The sequence below is a fragment of the Lithobates pipiens genome, unplaced genomic scaffold (assembly GCF_037356315.1).
Source record: "Lithobates pipiens isolate NorthernLeopardFrog02 unplaced genomic scaffold, aLitPip1_a1.2 Scaffold_19, whole genome shotgun sequence".
Lineage (NCBI taxonomy): Eukaryota > Metazoa > Chordata > Amphibia > Anura > Ranidae > Lithobates > Lithobates pipiens.
The window spans coordinates 598,428,312-598,449,868 of record NW_027507764.1 but is presented as its reverse complement, the minus strand read 5'-3'; the positions used below and the strand labels follow the sequence as shown (position 1 = coordinate 598,449,868).

At 47.7% G+C, this 21,557-nt stretch overlaps 1 protein-coding gene across 2 annotated transcripts in view; it reads left to right on the top strand.

Moving 5' to 3' along the window:
- LOC143997864 (acid-sensing ion channel 1C-like) overlaps nt 1-21,557 on the top strand; it is a 98,834-nt gene that overhangs the window by 44,768 nt on the left and 32,509 nt on the right. For both annotated transcript variants that reach the window (XM_077493699.1, XM_077493700.1), the window contains exons 2-6: nt 8,728-8,878; nt 11,056-11,183; nt 14,158-14,308; nt 14,391-14,456; nt 19,023-19,176. In XM_077493699.1, the coding sequence (XP_077349825.1) occupies nt 8,728-8,878; nt 11,056-11,183; nt 14,158-14,308; nt 14,391-14,456; nt 19,023-19,176 (650 nt within the window). The remainder of the gene's footprint in view (nt 1-8,727; nt 8,879-11,055; nt 11,184-14,157; nt 14,309-14,390; nt 14,457-19,022; nt 19,177-21,557) is intronic.

Below are 21,557 nucleotides of genomic sequence, written 5' to 3'. Positions count from 1 at the left end.
AGGAAAAAACCGAACCAGGGTCCATCAAGGTGGACAACTGCACAGATATTGGCTCTGATGTTGTCATTTGTTCCCGGTGGATCATCAGTAGTAGTAGTAGTATCTAATCACTTGTATTAGATAGACAGATATACTTTATTGTCATTGTATACATACAACAAAATGTATCCGGGTATTCCTTACGGAATAAGGCAAACATTTCACAAGAAATCCACTGAAAGGAACCGGGAGGAGGACTCATGAATACCAACAGCGTGTAGTGGGGCAGGTATCAGCCGAACTGCGATTTGTCTGGAGGGGCAGAATGGGGGCCGGCCGTCTCATACCCAAACGGGAAGATGTCCAAGACAAATGTGAGCTCTAAGCTTTCCCTTCTAATAGCGTACCTGACAGATGGGGAACCTGTCCCTACACTACCCACGTGCATATGGGAGCCAAAGCCTGGGGAGAAGGGACTTTAAAAAACTCTGCTGACTCAAGATGGCTGCCAAGTGCAAAGCAGCCAACCGGAACTTTTCCTCCAGGTAACTACAGAGAAAACGAGTTTCCCCTGACTTCCTCTCCAGGTATGATGCCACTCTGGTTGGGTGCCACCCACAGTGGAGGAAGCAGGCTGCACCTCCCTACAAGTGCCAATGTGGCCTTACTGTATGGAAGCCTATCCTGCCAACTACACCAAAGTGCAGCACCCCGGAGCCTAATACAACAAGGTAGTGGCTGTCCTGTATTGTGTACTATAAATCATATCCCATTGTCACCCCCAAAATAATTACCCCCTCCCCAGCCCCCGTACTATGGATCATATTCCATCCCCCCATATAATGCCCCCCCCAGCCCCCATACTATGGATCATACTCCATCATCACCCCCATATAATGCCCCCCCATCCCCTGTACTATGGATCATATTCCATCATCACCCCCATATAATGCCCCCCTGCCCCATACTATGGATCATATTCCATTATCATCCCCATCCCCCCATACTATGGATCATATTCCACCCCCCCCTCAGATAATACCCCCCATTTCCCGTACTATGGATCATATTTCATCATCACCCCCATATAATGCCCCCCACCCCCCATATTCTGGATCATATTCCACCCCACCATATAATGCCCCCCATCCCTTATACCAGGGATATGCAATTAGCGGACCTCCAGCTGTTGCAAAACTACAAGTCCCATCATTCCTCTGCCTCTGGGCGTCATGCTTGTGGTTGTCAGAGTCTTGCTATGCATCATGGGACTTGTAGTTCTGCAACAGATGGAGGTCCGCTAATTGCATATCCCTGCCCTATACTATGGATCATATTCCACCCCCACCATATAATGCCCCCATCCCCTATACTATGGATCATATTCCAAACCCCCATATAATGCCCCCCATCCCCTATACTATGGATCATATCCCATCCCCCCATATAATGACCCCCATCCCCTATACTATGGATCATATCCCATCCCCTCATATAATGCCCCCCATCCCCTATACTATGGATCATATCCCATCCCCCCATATAATGCCCCCCATCCCCTATACTATGGATCATATCCCATCCCCTCATATAATGCCCCCCATCCCCTATACTATGGATCATATCCCATCCCCCCATATAATGCCCCCCATCCCCTATACTATGGATCATATCCCATCCCCTCATATAATGCCCCCCATCCCCTATACTATGGTTCATATCCCATCCCCCCATATAATGCCCCCCATCCCCTATACTATGGATCATATCCCATCCCCCCATATAATGCCCCCCATCCCCTATACTATGGATCATATCCCATCCCCCCATATAATGCCCCCCATCCCCTATACTATGGATCGTATCCCATCCCCCCATATAATGCCCCCCATCCCCTATACTATGGATCATATCCCATCCCCTCATATAATGCCCCCCATCCCCTATACTATGGATCCTATCCCATCCCCTCATATAATGCCCCCCATCCCCTATACTATGGATCGTATCCCATCCCCCCATATAATGCCCCCCATCCCCTATACTATGGATCATATCCCATCCCCTCATATAATGCCCCCCATCCCCTATACTATGGATCATATCCCATCCCCCCATATAATGACCCCCATCCCCTATACTATGGATCATATCCCATCCCCTCATATAATGACCCCCATCCCCTATACTATGGATCATATCCCATCCCCCCATATAATGCCCCCATCCCCTATACTATGGATCATATCCCATCCCCCCATATAATGCCCCCATCCCCTATACTATGGATCCTATCCCATCCCCTCATATAATGCCCCCATCCCCTATACTATGGATCATATCCCATCCCCCCATATAATGCCCCCCATCCCCTATACTATGGATCATATCCCATCCCCCATATAATGCCCCCCATCCCCTATACTATGGATCATATCCCATCCCCCCATATAATGCCCCCCATCCCCTATACTATGGATCATATCCCATCCCCTCATATAATGCCCCCCCATCCCCTATACTATGGATCCTATCCCATCCCCTCATATAATGTCCCCCATCCCCTATACTATGGATCCTATCCCATCCCCCCATATAATGCCCCCCATCCCCTATACTATGGATCATATCCCATCCCCTCATATAATGCCCCCCCATCCCCTATACTATGGATCCTATCCCATCCCCTCATATAATGCCCCCCATCCCCTATACTATGGATCATATCCCATCCCCCCATATAATGCCCCCATCCCCTATACTATGGATCATATCCCATCCCCCCATATAATGCCCCCCATCCCCTATACTATGGATCATATCCCATCCCCCCATATAATGCCCCCCATCCCCTATACTATGGATCATATCCCATCCCCCCATATAATGCCCCCCATCCCCTATACTATGGATCATATCCCATCCCCCGTAGTATGGATGATGCTCCTGGCTGTGTGATTTGTATATTTGTGGAGTTTCTGTATCTCGGGAATTCTGCTCTCTCAGCTCCGAGTCTCTGAATTGATTTCCCTTCTTAGATTTCCATATTGTCCTCTATGTGACACCTCCGGTCCCTTCCACCTGATCCCCCCCGGGGACCCCAATCCATTCCCACAATCCTCCGCTCCCAGCTGTCACTGCAGAGCCTGGAGCCCAGTGATGGTAAATTGCTGATCTGAGGAGGATGGGAGGACAGATGACTCTACCGGAGAATGAACGATTGACACATATACAGTATATACCTTCATTAGCATGTGGGGTATACAGTTGGTAAACATATTGTGGCAGAGCGTTGCCCTGCCGGGGTCTAGAAGGAGGATGTGACCCAGAATTCTCAACCAGACGGTGGGGGGCTCCAGGGAGCATGCAACGTGAAGAGGCCTTTCAGGTTCCTCAGTGTTTGGGACTTGGAGCTCAGGGATTTCTGAGATCCGGGTGGGATGGAATCCCAAGTCCTGGGTCCTGATTTTGAGAACAGCCAGCATACTGATTGGTCAGGTGTGTGCTGGGCTTTTAGTAGTGACCTGACCATGGTTCTGGGCTCTACCCCGGCAGATAGGAGGTCTGAGTACCAGGAGTCAGGAGAGTTCCACAGGGAGCCAGTGCAGCAAGAGGCCGCTAGCTGTGCGCACCAAGGTGGCCGGTGAAACAGTCTGTAGGAGACAGACAAGGGCCTGGAGTGTAAGGCCAGAGCTGCAGTGCTGCAAGTGAGAGACAACTAGGCTGAATGTAGGTTTGTTGATGAAAAGGAATGCAGAATCCCCTGCGAGGGAAACCTATCTTTGTTTGTTTGCGAGTGGTGGTGTTCTTCAAGCTCTACATTTGATGCTAATCCTTTACAATATATATTGTGGCGGTTCCCTGTCACGGGGTTTGTCACCCAGGATTCTCAGGTGGGCAGGTTGAGGGGCTCCAGGAAGATTGCTTAATATGGAAGAAACTTTTTTTATCAATTTCCTCTGTGGTTGGTAAAATCCAGTTTTGGACCTGGAGCCTGGAGATCTCATAGTGATCTGGTGGGATGAACTCTCCAATCCTCTGGAGCCTGGAGATCTCATAGTGATCTGGTGGGATGAACTCTCCAATCCTCTGGATCCTGGAGATCTCATAGCGATCTGGTGGGATGAACTCTCCAATCCTCTGGAGCCTGGAGATCTCATAGTGATCTGGTGGGATGAACTCTCCAATCCTCTGGATCCTGAAGATCTCATAGTGATCTGGTGGGATGAACTCTCCAATCCTCTGGATCCTGGAGATCTCATAGCGATCTGGTGGGATGAACTCTCCAATCCTCTGGAGCCTGGAGATCTCATAGCGATCTGGTGGGATGAACTCTCCAATCCTCTGGAGCCTGGAGATCTCATAGCGATCTGGTGGGATGAACTCTCCAATCCTCTGGATCCTGGAGATCTCATAGCGATCTGGTGGGATGAACTCTCCAATCCTCTGGATCCTGGAGATCTCATAGCGATCTGGTGGGATGAACTCTCCAATCCTCTGGATCCTGGAGATCTCATAGCGATCTGGTGGGATGAACTCTCCAATCCTCTGGAGCCTGGAGATCTCATAGCGATCTGGTGGGATGAACTCTCCAATCCTCTGGATCCTGGAGATCTCATAGCGATCTGGTGGGATGAACTCTCCAATCCTCTGGATCCTGAAGATCTCATAGTGATCTGGTGGGATGAACTCTCCAATCCTCTGGATCCTGGAGATCTCATAGCGATCTGGTGGGATGAACTCTCCAATCCTCTGGAGCCTGGAGATCTCATAGCGATCTGGTGGGATGAACTCTCCAATCCTCTGGAGCCTGGAGATCTCATAGCGATCTGGTGGGATGAACTCTCCAATCCTCTGGATCCTGGAGATCTCATAGCGATCTGGTGGGATGAACTCTCCAATCCTCTGGATCCTGGAGATCTCATAGCGATCTGGTGGGATGAACTCTCCAATCCTCTGGAGCCTGGAGATCTCATAGCGATCTGGTGGGATGAACTCTCCAATCCTCTGGAGCCTGGAGATCTCATGGCGATCTGGTGCGATGAACTCTCCAATCCTCTGGAGCCTGGAGATCTCATAGCGATCTGGTGGGATGAACTCTCCAATCCTCTGGATCCTGGAGATCTCATAGCGATCTGGTGGGATGAACTCTCCAATCCTCTGGAGCCTGGAGATCTCATAGCGATCTGGTGGGATGAACTCTCCAATCCTCTGGATCCTGGAGATCTCATAGCGATCTGGTGGGATGAACTCTCCAATCCTCTGGATCCTGGAGATCTCATAGCGATCTGGTGGGATGAACTCTCCAATCCTCTGGATCCTGGAGATCTCATAGCGATCTGGTGGGATGAACTCTCCAATCCTCTGGATCCTGGAGATCTCATAGCGATCTGGTGGGATGAACTCTCCAATCCTCTGGATCCTGGAGATCTCATAGCGATCTGGTGGGATGAACTCTCCAATCCTCTGGATCCTGGAGATCTCATAGCGATCTGGTGGGATGAACTCTCCAATCCTCTGGAGCCTGGAGATCTCATAGCGATCTGGTGGGATGAACTCTCCAATCCTCTGGATCCTGGAGATCTCATAGCGATCTGGTGGGATGAACTCTCCAATCCTCTGGAGCCTGGAGATCTCATAGCGATCTGGTGGGATGAACTCTCCAATCCTCTGGATCCTGGAGATCTCATAGCGATCTGGTGGGATGAACTCTCCAATCCTCTGGATCCTGGAGATCTCATAGCGATCTGGTGGGATGAACTCTCCAATCCTCTGGATCCTGGAGATCTCATAGCGATCTGGTGGGATGAACTCTCCAATCCTCTGGAGCCTGGAGATCTCATAGCGATCTGGTGGGATGAACTCTCCAATCCTCTGGAGCCTGGAGATCTCATAGCGATCTGGTGGGATGAACTCTCCAATCCTCTGGAGCCTGGAGATCTCATAGTGATCTGGTGGGATGAACTCTCCAATCCTCCGGAGCCTGGAGATCTCATGGCGATCTGGTGGGATGAACTCTCCAATCCTTCGGAGCCTGGAGATCTCATAGCGATCTGGTGAGATGAACTCTCCAATCCTCTGGAGCCTGGAGATCTCATAGCGATCTGGTGGGATGAACTCTCCAATCCTCTGGAGCCTGGAGATCTCATAGCGATCTGGTGGGATGAACTCTCCAATCCTCTGGAGCCTGGAGATCTCATGGTGATCTGGTGGGATGAACTCTCCAATCCTCTGGAGCCTGGAGATCTCATGGTGATCTGGGTGGGATGAACTCTCCAAACCTGGTACCAGAATTTAGGATTAGTCAGGACACTGTGCAGGTGGGTTCTTGGCTTTTTGGAAGAGTCCAGTACCAGGGTTCTGGGCTCCAGCCTCCCTAGGACAAGCCAGAGGACTGCGGGGTCCCGGTCTGTGGGCTGGAGCATCAAGAAGGCTGCAAAATAGAGTGCCAGCAGAGGTACAGAGTGGGTACGGAAATGGGACACTGTTACAGGGTCAAGAGGACCAAAATCAAAGCCTGAGCAGCAGTGCTGACTGGAGAGCCAGGTGCCTTGGTATTTTTCATTTTATTGCTGTGTGAAGTTGAAACCCCTGCGTGGGAATCCTGGTTGGACTGTTTTTCTTTTCCTTTATTAAAATTTGGCCAACAAGCCCTTACACGGCACAACTGGCGTTGGCTCAGGTCACTGGTAGGCTCTACACTAAGCGGATTAACCCCCAAACATCACAAGATATACAGTATATATAGTAGCAATTAGAGTAATACAGATGATAAGCCAATGGTCCAGAGAATGACCCCCCTAATCTGTATGTGAGAGAACCACCGCTCCAGGTAAGTCCACAAATCCAAGAAAACAGCCCCTCTAGGAATGGAGAAGCCCAGGTGAAGGCACGGCATATACTTGTTGCAAATGATTGAAGAACTCTGGACGGCCGCACTCCAAGATAAATTCAAATGCCTTTTATTCGTGAAACAGAATCACACAAAAGTGGGTCACAGCAAAGTAACAATAGCTAACGCGTTTCACACTACCAAGAGTGCTTACTCATAGCAACAACATGAAAAAAAAGGCATTTGAATTTATTTTGGAGTGCAGCCGTCCAGAGTTCTTCAATTATTTTCCCCCTAATCTGTATACTGGGGATGGTCCTGACTAAGGGGTGATGTTACAATAACAGTCTGTCAGTCTGTATTAAACCCATTCCCTGCTGGCCAGCACATTGGGGCCCAGATCTGGAATTGGAGCGCTCAAGATAAGTTCCTCCTATCCCAGGTGTAGGCACCTGCACTGTCCCAACACTGTTCCTCCTTAGTAGGGTGCAGGAGGCTTTGGCCAGCGGCCTCTCACCATCTCCTGGAGTGACAGCTGGTCTCCCTCTGTTCTCCTTCACCAGTTCAGGGTGGCCTTCCTTTTCCCCTCCACAGAACCCCACTCATGCTGGGATGTGTAGTTCAACTGCCAGTCTGATACACAGGCTCGGTCCATCTGGGGACTACATCTCCCACAGGTCAATCCACAGCGCTCAGTTTCCATTATTCTGCCTGTGACCATGGGTGGTGGGTGGGGCTTGTCTCTCTGAGATCCCAGATGGTAGGTGGGGCTTTCCTCGCTGTGATCCTAGGTGCTGGGTGGGGCTTTCCTCCCTGAGATCCCAGGCAGTTGGTGGGCTTTCCTCTCTATGATCCTGGATGGTGGGGGGGGGGGGGGGCTTTCTCTCTCAGATTCCAGATTGTGGATGGCGTTTTCCTATCTGAGATCCTGGGTGATGGACAGGGTATTCTTATCTGAGATCCTGGGTGGTGGAGGGTGTAGAGAGGAGGGGGTGGTGAAGGGTGTAGAGAGGAGAGGGTGGTGAAGGGTGTAGGGAGGAGGGGGTGGTGGAGGGTGTAGAGAGGAGGGGGTGGTGGAGGGTGTAGAGAGGAGGGGGTGGTGAAGGGTGTAGAGAGGAGGGGGTGGTGAAGGGTGTAGAGAGGAGGGGGTGGTGTAGAGAGGAGGGGGTGGTGTAGAGAGGAGGGGGTGGTGGAGGGTGTAGAGAGGAGGGGGTGGTGTAGAGAGGAGGGGGTGGTGGAGGGTGTAGAGAGGAGGGGGTGGTGTAGAGAGGAGGGGGTGGTGGAGGGTGTAGAGAGGAGGGGGTGGTGTAGAGAGGAGGGGGTGGTGTAGAGAGGAGGGGGTGGTGGAGGGTGTAGAGAGGAGGGGGTGGTGTAGAGAGGAGGGGGTGGTGTAGAGAGGAGGGGGTGGTGGAGGGTGTAGAGAGGAGGGGATGGTGTAGAGAGGAGGGGGTGGTGTAGAGAGGAGGGGGTGGTGGAGGGTGTAGAGAGGAGGGGATGGTGTAGAGAGGAGGGGGTGGTGTAGAGAGGAGGGGGTGGTGGAGGGTGTAGAGAGGAGGGGGTGGTGTAGAGAGGAGGGGGTGGTGTAGAGAGGAGGGGGTGGTGGAGGGTGTAGAGAGGAGGGGGTGGTGTAGAGAGGAGGGGGTGGTGGAGGGTGTAGAGAGGAGGGGGTGGTGTAGAGAGGAGGGGGTGGTGGAGGGTGTAGAGAGGAGGGGGTGGTGTAGAGAGGAGGGGGTGGTGTAGAGAGGAGGGGGTGGTGGAGGGTGTAGAGAGGAGGGGGTGGTGTAGAGAGGAGGGGGTGGTGTAGAGAGGAGGGGGTGGTGGAGGGTGTAGAGAGGAGGGGATGGTGTAGAGAGGAGGGGGTGGTGTAGAGAGGAGGGGGTGGTGGATTGGAGGATCATCATATTCTCTCTCTGTAGGTGTTCACCAGATATGGAAAGTGCTACACGTTTAATTCGGGGAAGCCGGGCTACGACCTTCTCTACACACTGAAGGGTGGAACCGGGAATGGACTGGAGCTGATGATTGACATACAGCAAGACGAGTACCTACCTGTGTTTGGTGAGACAGGTAAGTGACCCATCACCCTACAGCTAACAGTCCTGAACCAGTGTGGTCATGTGTGTCCTTCCATGGAAGTCATTGTCCAGTGTGGTCATGTGTGCCCTTCCATGGAAGTCATTGTCCAGTGTGGTCATGTGTGTCCTTCCATGGAAGTCATTGTCCAGTGTGGTCATGTGTGTCCTTCCATGGAAGTCATTGTCCAGTGTGGTCATGTGTGTCCTTCCATGGAAGTCATTGTCCAGTGTGGTCATGTGTGCCCTTCCATGGAAGTCATTGTCCAGTGTGGTCATGTGTGTCCTTCCATGGAAGTCATTGTCCAGTGTGGTCATGTGTGTCCTTCCATGGAAGTCATTGTCCAGTGTGGTCATGTGTGTCCTTCCATGGAAGTCATTGTCCAGTGTGGTCATGTGTGTCCTTCCATGGAAGTCATTGTCCAGTGTGGTCATGTGTGTCCTTCCATGGAAGTCATTGTCCAGTGTGGTCATATGTGTCCTTCCATGGAAGTCATTGTCCAGTGTGGTCATGTGTGTCCTTCCATGGAAGTCATTGTCCAGTGTGGTCATGTGTGTCCTTCCATGGAAGTCATTGTCCAGTGTGGTCATGTGTGCCCTTCCATGGAAGTCATTGTCCAGTGTGGTCATGTGTGTCCTTCCATGGAAGTCATTGTCCAGTGTGGTCATGTGTGTCCTTCCATGGAAGTCATTGTCCAGTGTGGTCATGTGTGCCCTTCCATGGAAGTCATTGTCCAGTGTGGTCATGTGTGTCCTTCCATGGAAGTCATTGTCCAGTGTGGTCATGTGTGTCCTTCCATGGAAGTCATTGTCCAGTGTGGTCATGTGTGTCCTTCCATGGAAGTCATTGTCCAGTGTGGTCATGTGTGCCCTTCCATGGAAGTCATTGTCCAGTGTGGTCATGTGTGTCCTTCCATGGAAGTCATTGTCCAGTGTGGTCATGTGTGTCCTTCCATGGAAGTCATTGTCCAGTGTGGTCATGTGTGTCCTTCCATGGAAGTCATTGTCCAGTGTGGTCATGTGTGTCCTTCCATGGAAGTCATTGTCCAGTGTGGTCATGTGTGTCCTTCCATGGAAGTCATTGTCCAGTGTGGTCATATGTGTCCTTCCATGGAAGTCATTGTCCAGTGTGGTCATGTGTGTCCTTCCATGGAAGTCATTGTCCAGTGTGGTCATGTGTGTCCTTCCATGGAAGTCATTGTCCAGTGTGGTCATGTGTGCCCTTCCATGGAAGTCATTGTCCAGTGTGGTCATGTGTGTCCTTCCATGGAAGTCATTGTCCAGTGTGGTCATGTGTGTCCTTCCATGGAAGTCATTGTCCAGTGTGGTCATGTGTGCCCTTCCATGGAAGTCATTGTCCAGTGTGGTCATGTGTGTCCTTCCATGGAAGTCATTGTCCAGTGTGGTCATGTGTGTCCTTCCATGGAAGTCATTGTCCAGTGTGGTCATGTGTGTCCTTCCATGGAAGTCATTGTCCAGTGTGGTCATGTGTGCCCTTCCATGGAAGTCATTGTCCAGTGTGGTCATGTGTGTCCTTCCATGGAAGTCATTGTCCAGTGTGGTCATGTGTGTCCTTCCATGGAAGTCATTGTCCAGTGTGGTCATGTGTGCCCTTCCATGGAAGTCATTGTCCAGTGTGGTCATGTGTGTCCTTCCATGGAAGTCATTGTCCAGTGTGGTCATGTGTGTCCTTCCATGGAAGTCATTGTCCAGTGTGGTCATGTGTGCCCTTCCATGGAAGTCATTGTCCAGTGTGGTCATGTGTGTCCTTCCATGGAAGTCATTGTCCAGTGTGGTCATGTGTGTCCTTCCATGGAAGTCATTGTCCAGTGTGGTCATGTGTGTCCTTCCATGGAAGTCATTATCCAGTGTGGTCATGTGTGTCCTTCCATGGAAGTCATGTGTCTGGGGAGGATGCCCTTTCTCATGGACTTCCATACAGATCTAATGGATTCAGTATGTTTCTAATTAAAGCCCCACACGGGGCAAATAAAAAATGATCCTGTGGGGGTGCTGCAGGGAGGAGCCAATCATAGGGTGCTGTACATAGTCTGTGGGAGGGGCCAGCAGGACATTTCCCAGCTGACTTCCCTGGGATTGTAGTTTTGGGGGGCTCTTTGCTGTGTTGGGGGTCGGCTGATTTGTGTTTCCTCTCTGATTCCTCCTGACCAGCCGAGACGTCTCTGGAGGCCGGAGTGAAGGTCCAGATCCACAGCCAGGAGGAGCCGCCATTTATAGACCAGCTGGGCTTCGGTGTGGCCCCCGGATTCCAGACATTTGTGTCATGTCAGCAGCAGCAGGTATAGGAAACCCCCCAGATGGTGACCTCCATCCTCATCACCCAACACATCATCACCGATCCTCATCACCCAACACAACATCACCGATCCTCATCACCCAACACATCATCACCGATCCTCATCACCCAACACATCATCACCAAGCTGCACCAAAACTCAACACATCATCCATCATCACCGATCCTCATCACCCAACACATCATCACCGATCCTCATCACTCAACACATCATCCATCATCACCGATCCTCATCACCCAACACAACATCACCGATCCTCATCACCCAACACATCATCACCGATCCTCATCACCCAACACATCATCACCAAGCTGCACCAAAACTCAACACATCATCCATCATCACCGATCCTCATCACCCAACACATCATCCATCATCACCGATCCTCATCACTCAACACATCATACATCATCACCGATCCTCATCACCCAACACATCATCACCGATCCTCATCACCCAACACATCATCACCGATCCTCATCACCCAACACATCATCACCGATCCTCATCACCCAACACATCATCACCGATCCTCATCACCCAACACATCATCACCGATGCATCACCAAGCTGCACCAAAACTCGCATAAAAGTCACACTAATGTAAATTAAGCCTAAAAGTCCTTCAAAGCGTATGTGATGATGTGTATGTGATGATGTGTATGTGATGATGTGTATGTGGTGATGTGTATGTGGTGATGTGTATGTGATGATGTGTATGTGGTGATGTGTATGTGGTGATGTGTATGTGGTGATGTGTATGTGATGATGTGTATGTGGTGATGTGTATGTGATGATGTGTATGTGGTGATGTGTATGTGATGATGTGTATGTGATGATGTGTATGTGGTGATGTGTATGTGATGATGTGTATGTGATGATGTGTATGTGATGATGTGTATGTGGTGATGTGTATGTGATGATGTGTATGTGATGATGTGTATGTGATGATGTGTATGTGATGATGTGTATGTGATGATGTGTATGTGATGATGTGTATGTGGTGATGTGTATGTGGTGATGTGTATGTGGTGATGTGTATGTGATGATGTGTATGTGGTGATGTGTATGTGATGATGTGTATGTGATGATGTGTATGTGGTGATGTGTATGTGATGATGTGTATGTGATGATGTGTATGTGATGATGTGTATGTGGTGATGTGTATGTGATGATGTGTATGTGATGATGTGTATGTGATGATGTGTATGTGATGATGTGTATGTGATGATGTGTATGTGATGATGTGTATGTGGTGATGTGTATGTGGTGATGTGTATGTGGTGATGTGTATGTGATGATGTGTATGTGGTGATGTGTATGTGATGATGTGTATGTGATGATGTGTATGTGGTGATGTGTATGTGATGATGTGTATGTGATGATGTGTATGTGGTGATGTGTATGTGGTGACGTGTATGTGATGATGTGTATGTGGTGATGTGTATGTGATGATGTGTATGTGGTGATGTGTATGTGATGATGTGTATGTGATGATGTGTATGTGGTGATGTGTATGTGATGATGTGTATGTGATGATGTGTATGTGGTGATGTGTATGTGATGATGTGTATGTGGTGATGTGTATGTGGTGACGTGTATGTGATGATGTGTATGTGGTGATGTGTATGTGATGATGTGTATGTGATGATGTGTATGTGGTGATGTGTATGTGATGATGTGTATGTGATGATGTGTATGTGGTGATGTGTATGTGATGATGTGTATGTGATGATGTGTATGTGATGATGTGTATGTGATGATGTGTATGTGATGATGTGTATGTGGTGATGTGTATGTGATGATGTGTATGTGATGATGTGTATGTGGTGATGTGTATGTGGTGATGTGTATGTGATGACGTGTATGTGATGACGTGTATGTGATGACGTGTATGTGATGACGTGTATGTGATGACGTGTATGTGATGACGTGTATGTGGTGATGTGTATGTGGTGATGTGTATGTGATGATGTGTATGTGATGATGTGTATGTGGTGATGTGTATGTGGTGACGTGTATGTGGTGACGTGTATGTGATGACGTGTATGTGATGACGTGTATGTGATGACGTGTATGTGATGACGTGTATGTGATGACGTGTATGTGGTGATGTGTATGTGGTGATGTGTATGTGATGATGTGTATGTGATGATGTGTATGTGGTGATGTGTATGTGATGATGTGTATGTGGTGATGTGTATGTGATGATGTGTATGTGATGATGTGTATGTGGTGATGTGTATGTGGTGATGTGTATGTGGTGATGTGTATGTGGTGATGTGTATGTGGTGATGTGTATGTGGTGATGTGTATGTGGTGATGTGTATGTGATGATGTGTATGTGGTGATGTGTATGTGGTGATGTGTATGTGGTGATGTGTATGTGATGATGTGTATGTGGTGATGTGTATGTGATGATGTGTATGTGATGATGTGTATGTGATGACGTGTATGTGGTGACGTGTATGTGGTGACGTGTATGTGGTGACGTGTATGTGATGACGTGTATGTGATGACGTGTATGTGGTGACGTGTATGTGGTGACGTGTATGTGGTGACGTGTATGTGGTGACGTGTATGTGATGACGTGTATGTGATGACGTGTATGTGATGACGTGTATGTGATGACGTGTATGTGATGATGTGTATGTGGTGATGTGTATGTGGTGATGTGTATGTGGTGATGTGTATGTGGTGATGTGTATGTGGTGATGTGTATGTGGTGATGTGTATGTGGTGATGTGTATGTGATGATGTGTATGTGGTGATGTGTATGTGGTGATGTGTATGTGATGATGTGTATCTGATGAAAGGTAGCGGCCTTGGACCTAAACCAGGTTTATAGACTCCCTACTGACACCACAGATGTATGTCCTGCCAGGAGAAGACTCACCTTGGATTGCGTCTTCTCTATGAAAGTAATGACTTTTTCTTTCCCTTAATCCTCCCTCAGCTGAAGTATCTGCCTCCTCCGTGGGGTGATTGTAAGGACACGCCGTTTAAGTCGTCCTACTTCCCCAACTACAGTATAACGGCCTGCCGCATCGACTGCGAGACCCGCTACATCCTGGAGAATTGCAAATGCCGCATGGTCCACATGCCAGGTGAGAGGCCTCTTCTGGGGTGTATTGGGGGGGACAAGGGAAGCTTCTCCTTCTGATCCCCCTAATCTTTCCTCCTATGCAGGAAACGAGACGGTCTGCAACCCCGAGCAGTACGTGTTTTGTGCTGACGTTCATCTAAAGAAAATAGGTGGGTGCCATCATCACCCCGAGGAAGAAAGAGGAAGGTCATTGTCTAATGCCCTGGAAATGAAGGAAGATCATTATCTCCCCAATTGTTATAATTGTTCTTCTGGATGGCAGGGGTACTGACCTGGCTATCTTCACAAGAGACCAGTATCCTCCCAACGGGGGAGATGGGTTTGTGTCGATGGGCAGGATTTAGTAGTTAGATACATTTCAATAGTTTAAACTTTTTTTTGGACTGTTTTTGGTAGATTAGTTATAATAGATGGACGGGTTTTGGTACACAGAGAGATTTTGGTGGTTGGGTGGGTTTTGGTGAAAGGATGAGTTTTGGTGGTTGGGTGGGTTTTGGTGGAAGGATGAGTTTTGGCGGTTGGGTGGGTTTTGGTGGTTGGGTGGGTTTTGGTGGAAGGATGCGTTTTGGTGGTTGGGTGGGTTTTGGTGGAAGGATGAGTTTTGGTGGTTGGGTGGGTTTTGGTGGAAGGATGAGTTTTGGTGGTTGGGTGGGTTTTGGTGGAAGGATGCGTTTTGGTGGTTGGGTGGGTTTTGGTGGAAGGATGAGTTTTGGCGGTTGGGTGGGTTTTGGTGGTTGGGTGGGTTTTGGTGGAAGGATGCGTTTTGGTGGTTGGGTGGGTTTTGGTGGAAGGATGAGTTTTGGTGGTTGGGTGGGTTTTGGTGGAAGGATGAGTTTTGGTGGTTGGGTGGGTTTTGGTGGAAGGATGCGTTTTGGTGGTTGGGTGGGTTTTGGTGGAAGGATGAGTTTTGGTGGTTGGGTGGGTTTTGGTGGAAGGATGAGTTTTGGTGGTTGGGTGGGTTTTGGTGGAAGGATGAGTTTTGGTGGTTGGGTGGGTTTTGGTGGAAGGATGAGTTTTGGTGGTTGGGTGGGTTTTGGTGGAAGGATGAGTTTTGGTGGTTGGGTGGGTTTTGGTGGAAGGATGAGTTTTGGTGGTTGGGTGGGTTTTGGTGGAAGGATGAGTTTTGGTGGTTGGGTGGGTTTTGGTGGAAGGATGAGTTTTGGTGGAAGGATGAGTTTTGGTGGAAGGATGAGTTTTGGTGGTTGGGTGGGTTTTGGTGGAAGGATGAGTTTTGGTGGTTGGGTGGGTTTTGGTGGAAGGATGAGTTTTGGTGGTTGGGTGGGTTTTGGTGGAAGGATGAGTTTTGGTGGAAGGATGAGTTTTGGTGGAAGGATGAGTTTTGGTGGTTGGGTGGGTTTTGGTGGAAGGATGAGTTTTGGTGGTTGGGTGTGTTTTGGTGGAAGGATGAGTTTTGGTGGTTGGATCGGTTTTGGTGGAAGGATGAGTTTTGGTGGTTGGGTGGGTTTTTGTAGGTGGACAGATCTGGTGGTCAGATGAGTTATTTAGATGGAAGATTGTTGGTAGTCGAACGAGTTTTGTTGATGGACAGATTTTGGAGGAAGGATGAGTAAAGTTGGATACGCATTATACAACTTTTGTTGTTGGATTTTCTTTAGCTTTACCTTCAACTATGTAGTAAAAGGGCCGGCCTGACTGCATACAAATGAAAAGTGTTTAGGTTTGACCTCATATTATATGGTTTTGGTCAATTTAAAGAAAAAGAAAATCTGCAGAAAATTGTTTAGTGTGTATCCAGCTTTAAGGTAGTCGGGTGGGTTATTGTAGGTGGACAGATTTGGGTAGCCAGATGGGTTTTTGTAAATGGACTGATTTTTGCGGATCTACTCGTTTTGGAAGATGGACAGGATTTGGTAGATGGACTAATTCCGGTTGTGAGATGAGCTGCAGCAGTTGGATGGTTTTGGGGATCAGATGGGATTTGTAGATAGATGTGTTTTGATAGATGGACGGGTTGTGGTAGATGGGCAGCTTTTGCTAGATGGGCCAACTTTGGTGGTCATAAGGATTCTTGTGGTTGGTGGGTTTTGGTAGATGGACAGATTTTCGTAGATGGACAGATTTTCGTAGACGGACGAGTTTTGATGGATGGATTTCAGGCAACTAAAGCCTTGTACACACGATCAGATTTTGCGGACGGCCGTTGGACCGTTTTTTGTTGCATGCTAGTCTCATGTCGAAAGTGAAGAGGTTACTCAACATACGAAAATTTTCGTACAACAGAATACAACTTCAGAAATGACGTAATTTGTTGACTAGTTTTGTACGTATTCTTTTGTTTCTGAGCATGCTTGCTCTTACGTCTTGCTCTTACGATTTTTTTTTTTTTTTTACTAAACCGTACTAATTAAAGGAAATTCGGATGTCGATTTCACGTATGACAAAAATTGTATAGTCTACACATCCAGCTTTTGTCGGAAAACAAAAAAAACATAATCGGCTGTCGAAAGCACCATACTAACGATCAGAAAATCCAGAGATCGTTTGTCGGCCAAAATTTTAATTCTGATTTTCGGATTTCGGTGTGTTTCGGGCCTTTGCTGATTTTGGTAGATGGACTAACTTTGGTAGTTGGATGGGTTTTGGTAGGCAGAAGGGTTTTGGTATATGGACTGTTTTTTTTTTAAAATAGATAGGTTTGTTAGACGGATGGGTTTTGGTTGTCGGTTTGGTTTTGGTAGATGGCTGGATCTTTGTAAATGGATTCATTTTGGTTCATGGACAGGTTTTTCTAGATGAGTGGATTTTGGTAGTTAGATGGGTTTAACCACTACAATACAGGGCACTTTCGCCCCCTTCCTTCCCAGCCCAATTTTCAGCTTTCATCGCTCTAGCGCTTTCAGTGACAATTGCGCGGTCATGCTACACTGTACCCAAATGAAATTGTTATCATTTTGTTCGCACAAATAGAGCTTTATTTTGGTGGTATTTATTCACGACTCCGTTTTTTTTTTTTTTTGCGATATAAGCGCAAAAAAAGCGGAAATTTGGAAAAAAAACAATATTTTCTTTTTTCTATTTGAAAAGAAATCCAATAAAATCAAATTTTGTCATAAATTTAAGCCAAAATGTATTCTGCTACATGTTTTTGGTAAAAAAAATTCCGTTAAGTGTATAATAATTGGTTTGTGTGATCACGGACATATGTACGCAAATGATCATGTACATACGTGTGCAGGTGATCATTGGGACATGTGATTTTAGTGGGACATATGTGGGGGACATGTTTTTATTATTAGGGACATGTGTTTTTATTATTTGGGGACATGTATGTTTTGGGGACATGTGTGTTTTGGGGACATATGTGGGGACTGTGTTTGTACTGTGTGGTGTGTTGTGTGTTGACACTACACTGATGATCAGTGAGTAAAAAGCTGTAAAAAGCAGCTCATACTCACTGATCATCAGCCGGCTGCAGCGTTCTGCTCTCCTCTCCTCAGCGGTGACTTCCGTGTGAGGAGAGGAGAGCCGATTGCCTAGCAACCGGCTGTTTGTTTACATCACATGACGGCCGTGATTGGACACGGCCGTCATGTGATCAGGAGGGCCAATCACAGAGCCCTCCTGCCGATCTGAGATGTGCCGTGTGCGGGTGACACGAGCACATCGGGATCGCGCCGCTGCGCGGGCACGCGCGCGCGCGATCCCGCTACTCCTGAATGACGTTCCTGAACGTCCTATCAGGAGTAGACGGCTCCCACCCGGCCGTATATATGCATCGGCCGGGTGGGAAGTGGTTAAGTAGTTGGGTTGATTTTAGTGGTCGTATGGACTCTTAAATTTGAGTGGGTTTTGGTTTTGGTAAATGGACATATTTTTGTGGATTTAGCTATTTATAATGTTATTATAGGGCTTATGGCGCTACCTATACCCGAATAAATATTTTATCTATATAATGCCCAAGTTATGTTTACCAGTGCTTGTGGCAGTGTATAAATAATGGAGTTAGCTTATACACAAACCACATTGTGGTTTGGTAGAGAGACTGATTTTGGTAGATGGGTAGGGTTTGGTAGAGAGACTGATTTTGGTAGATGGGTAAGGTTTGGTAGAGAGACTGATTTTGGTAGATGGGTAGGGTTTGGTAGAGAGACTGATTTTGGTAGATGGGTAAGGTTTGGTAGAGAGACTGATTTTGGTAGATGGGTAGGGTTTGGTAGAGAGACTGATTTTGGTAGATGGGTAGGGTTTGGTAGAGAGACTGATTTTGGTAGATGGGTAAGGTTTGGTAGAGAGACTGATTTTGGTAGATGGGTAGGGTTTGGTAGAGAGACTGATTTTGGTAGATGGGTAGGGTTTGGTAGAGAGACTGATTTTGGTAGATGGGTAAGGTTTGGTAGAGAGACTGATTTTGGTAGATGGGTAGGGTTTGGTAGAGAGACTGATTTTGGTAGATGGACTGATCTAGGGTTTAGCTAGATGGACTAATATTTGTAGATAGACAGGTAATGGTAGATAGATTGATTTTGGTTGTCATATGGTTTTGGTAGATGTTGGATCTTGCTAAATTAACTAAATTTAGTAGATGGACAGATTTTGGAAGACTAACGGATTTTGGTAGATACACTGATTTTCTAATAGGTTTTAGTAATTTGATGGGGTTTTGGTAGTCAGATTGGTTTTAGTACATGAATGGGTTTTGGTAGTTGGATGTGTTTTCTAGATTTCTGATCAGTTATATTTCCCTTTCCCTCCAGACCAGGCTGGGGAAAATGGCGCGTCTGTGTGTTCCTGCGAGACGCCATGTAAGATGGTCCGCTATGGGAAGGAGTTGTCCATGGTGAAGATTCCCAGTAAAGCCTCCTCCATATATCTGGCAAACAAATACAACAAGACTGAACAGTACATTGCGTGAGTTTGTTTTCCACTTCATTCAGACTATGACCGGGTCAGACGGATCCTTAATGTTCTGAAATACAAGAGATTTACACTGAAAAGTGGCCGCAGACATTGGGATGGGGTTGGATTGTCAGCTGTAGATCTTCTGCCTCCCACAATCCCATATGAATGTGGTGAGATATTTCTCCAGTCACTGAGATGGGAGAACAATGGTCAATTGTCCAAAACATCCCAGCTCAGTATACAGACATTTGTCCTGTCACTTTAGGAGTCCCTTGTTCTGGGACTTCTCTTCCTCATAACAACCATACAGTCCTGTCTGAGGATTTCCCAAATAACGGAAATTCACAGACAGAATTAGGACTCGGAGATCCTTAAAAAGACAACTTAAAGAACCAATAAGAATGATGACTCCATCCCTCCATGTGCCAATCCTAGAGTGTCTCATATACTGGACTGTCTGCCGGTCACACCGGACCACTAGGGAGGAGATTCAGGTTTGATTCGGATGTGGGTTTGTGGTGAACCCAACCTGTTCACCATTCATGGTCCCACTAAACTAATGTGAGCTTTTACCGACCCAAAATCCCAGCTGCTGCTTGAGGAAATTGTGTTTGGAAATGTATGCCTCTGTTTTCCACCTAAAATGATGAAAAAGTTTAATTACTTTTAATGGGAATTGTCTAACAATCCAACAATCTCTGCCAAAAATCTCAGGTCTGTGAGACAGCCACATGGCGCTCATTGGGGAATGGCTTGTGGATGGATATGAGCATCTTGACCAATCACTTTTGTTTCCAGTGAGATCATATCTGACTGGTCACCTCTGGAGGTTGTTGGTATTTAGGGATGAACAAACAAATGGCTGAGGTTGGTGGGATCTTGTCTGACCATCCAGTGCCTACAAACCAATGACTGAAGTTGGTTGCATCTTATCTAAACATCTAACTGCTTACAAACCTATGACTGAGGTTGGTTTGATGTTATCTGAGCATCTAACTGTCTACAGATGACTGAGGTTGATTGGCTCTTGTGTGAGAGTCCAACTGCCAACAAACCAATGACTGAGGTTGGCTGGATCTTATCTGAGCTTCCAACTGCCTACAAACCAATGACCGAGTTTGGCTGGATCTTATCTGAGCTTCCAACTGCCTACAAACTAATGACCGAGGTTGGCTGGGTCTTATCTGAGCTTCCAACTGCCTACAAACCAATGACTGAGGTTGGCTGGATCTTATCTGAGCTTCCAACTGCCAACAAACCAATGACTGAGGTTGGCTGGATCTTATCGGAGCTTCCAACTGCCTACAAACCAATGACCGAGGTTGGCTGGATCTTATCTGAGCTTCCAACTGCCTACAAACCAATGACCGAGTTTGGCTGGATCTTATCTGAGCTTCCAACTGCCTACAAACCAATGACTGAGGTTGGCTGGATCTTATCTGAGCTTCCAACTGCCTACAAACCAATGGCCGAGGTTGGCTGGATCTTATCTGAGCTTCCAACTGCCTACAAACCAATGGCCGAGGTTGGCTGGATCTTATCTGAGCTTCCAACTGCCTACAAACCAATGGCCGAGGTTGGCTGGATCTTATCTGAGCTTCCAACTGCCTACAAACCAATGGCCGAGGTTGGCTGGATCTTATCTGAGCTTCCAACTGCCTACAAACCAATGACTGAGGTTGGCTGGATCTTATCTGAGCTTCCAACTGCCTACAAACCAATGACTGAGGTTGGCTGGATCTTATCTGAGCTTCCAACTGCCTACAAACCAATGACCGAGTTTGGCTGGATCTTATCTGAGCTTCCAACTGCCTACAAACCAATGACCGAGTTTGGCTGGATCTTATCTGAGCTTCCAACTGCCTACAAACCAATGACCGAGGTTGGCTGGATCTTATCTGAGCTTCCAACTGCCTACAAACCAATGACCGAGTTTGGCTGGATCTTATCTGAGCTTCCAACTGCCTACAAACCAATGACTGAGGTTGGCTGGATCTTATCTGAGCTTCCAACTGCCTACAAACCAATGGCCGAGGTTGGCTGGATCTTATCTGAGCTTCCAACTGCCTACAAACCAATGGCCGAGGTTGGCTGGATCTTATCTGAGCTTCCAACTGCCTACAAACCAATGACTGAGGTTGGCTGGATCTTATCTGAGCTTCCAACTGCCTACAAACCAATGACTGAGGTTGGCTGGATCTTATCTGAGCTTCCAACTGCCTACAAACCAATGACCGAGTTTGGCTGGATCTTATCTGAGCTTCCAACTGCCTACAAACCAATGACTGAGGTTGGCTGGATCTTATCTGAGCTTTCAACTGCCTACAAACCAATGACTGAGGTTGGCTGGATCTTATCTGAGCTTCCAACTGCCTACAAACCAATGACTG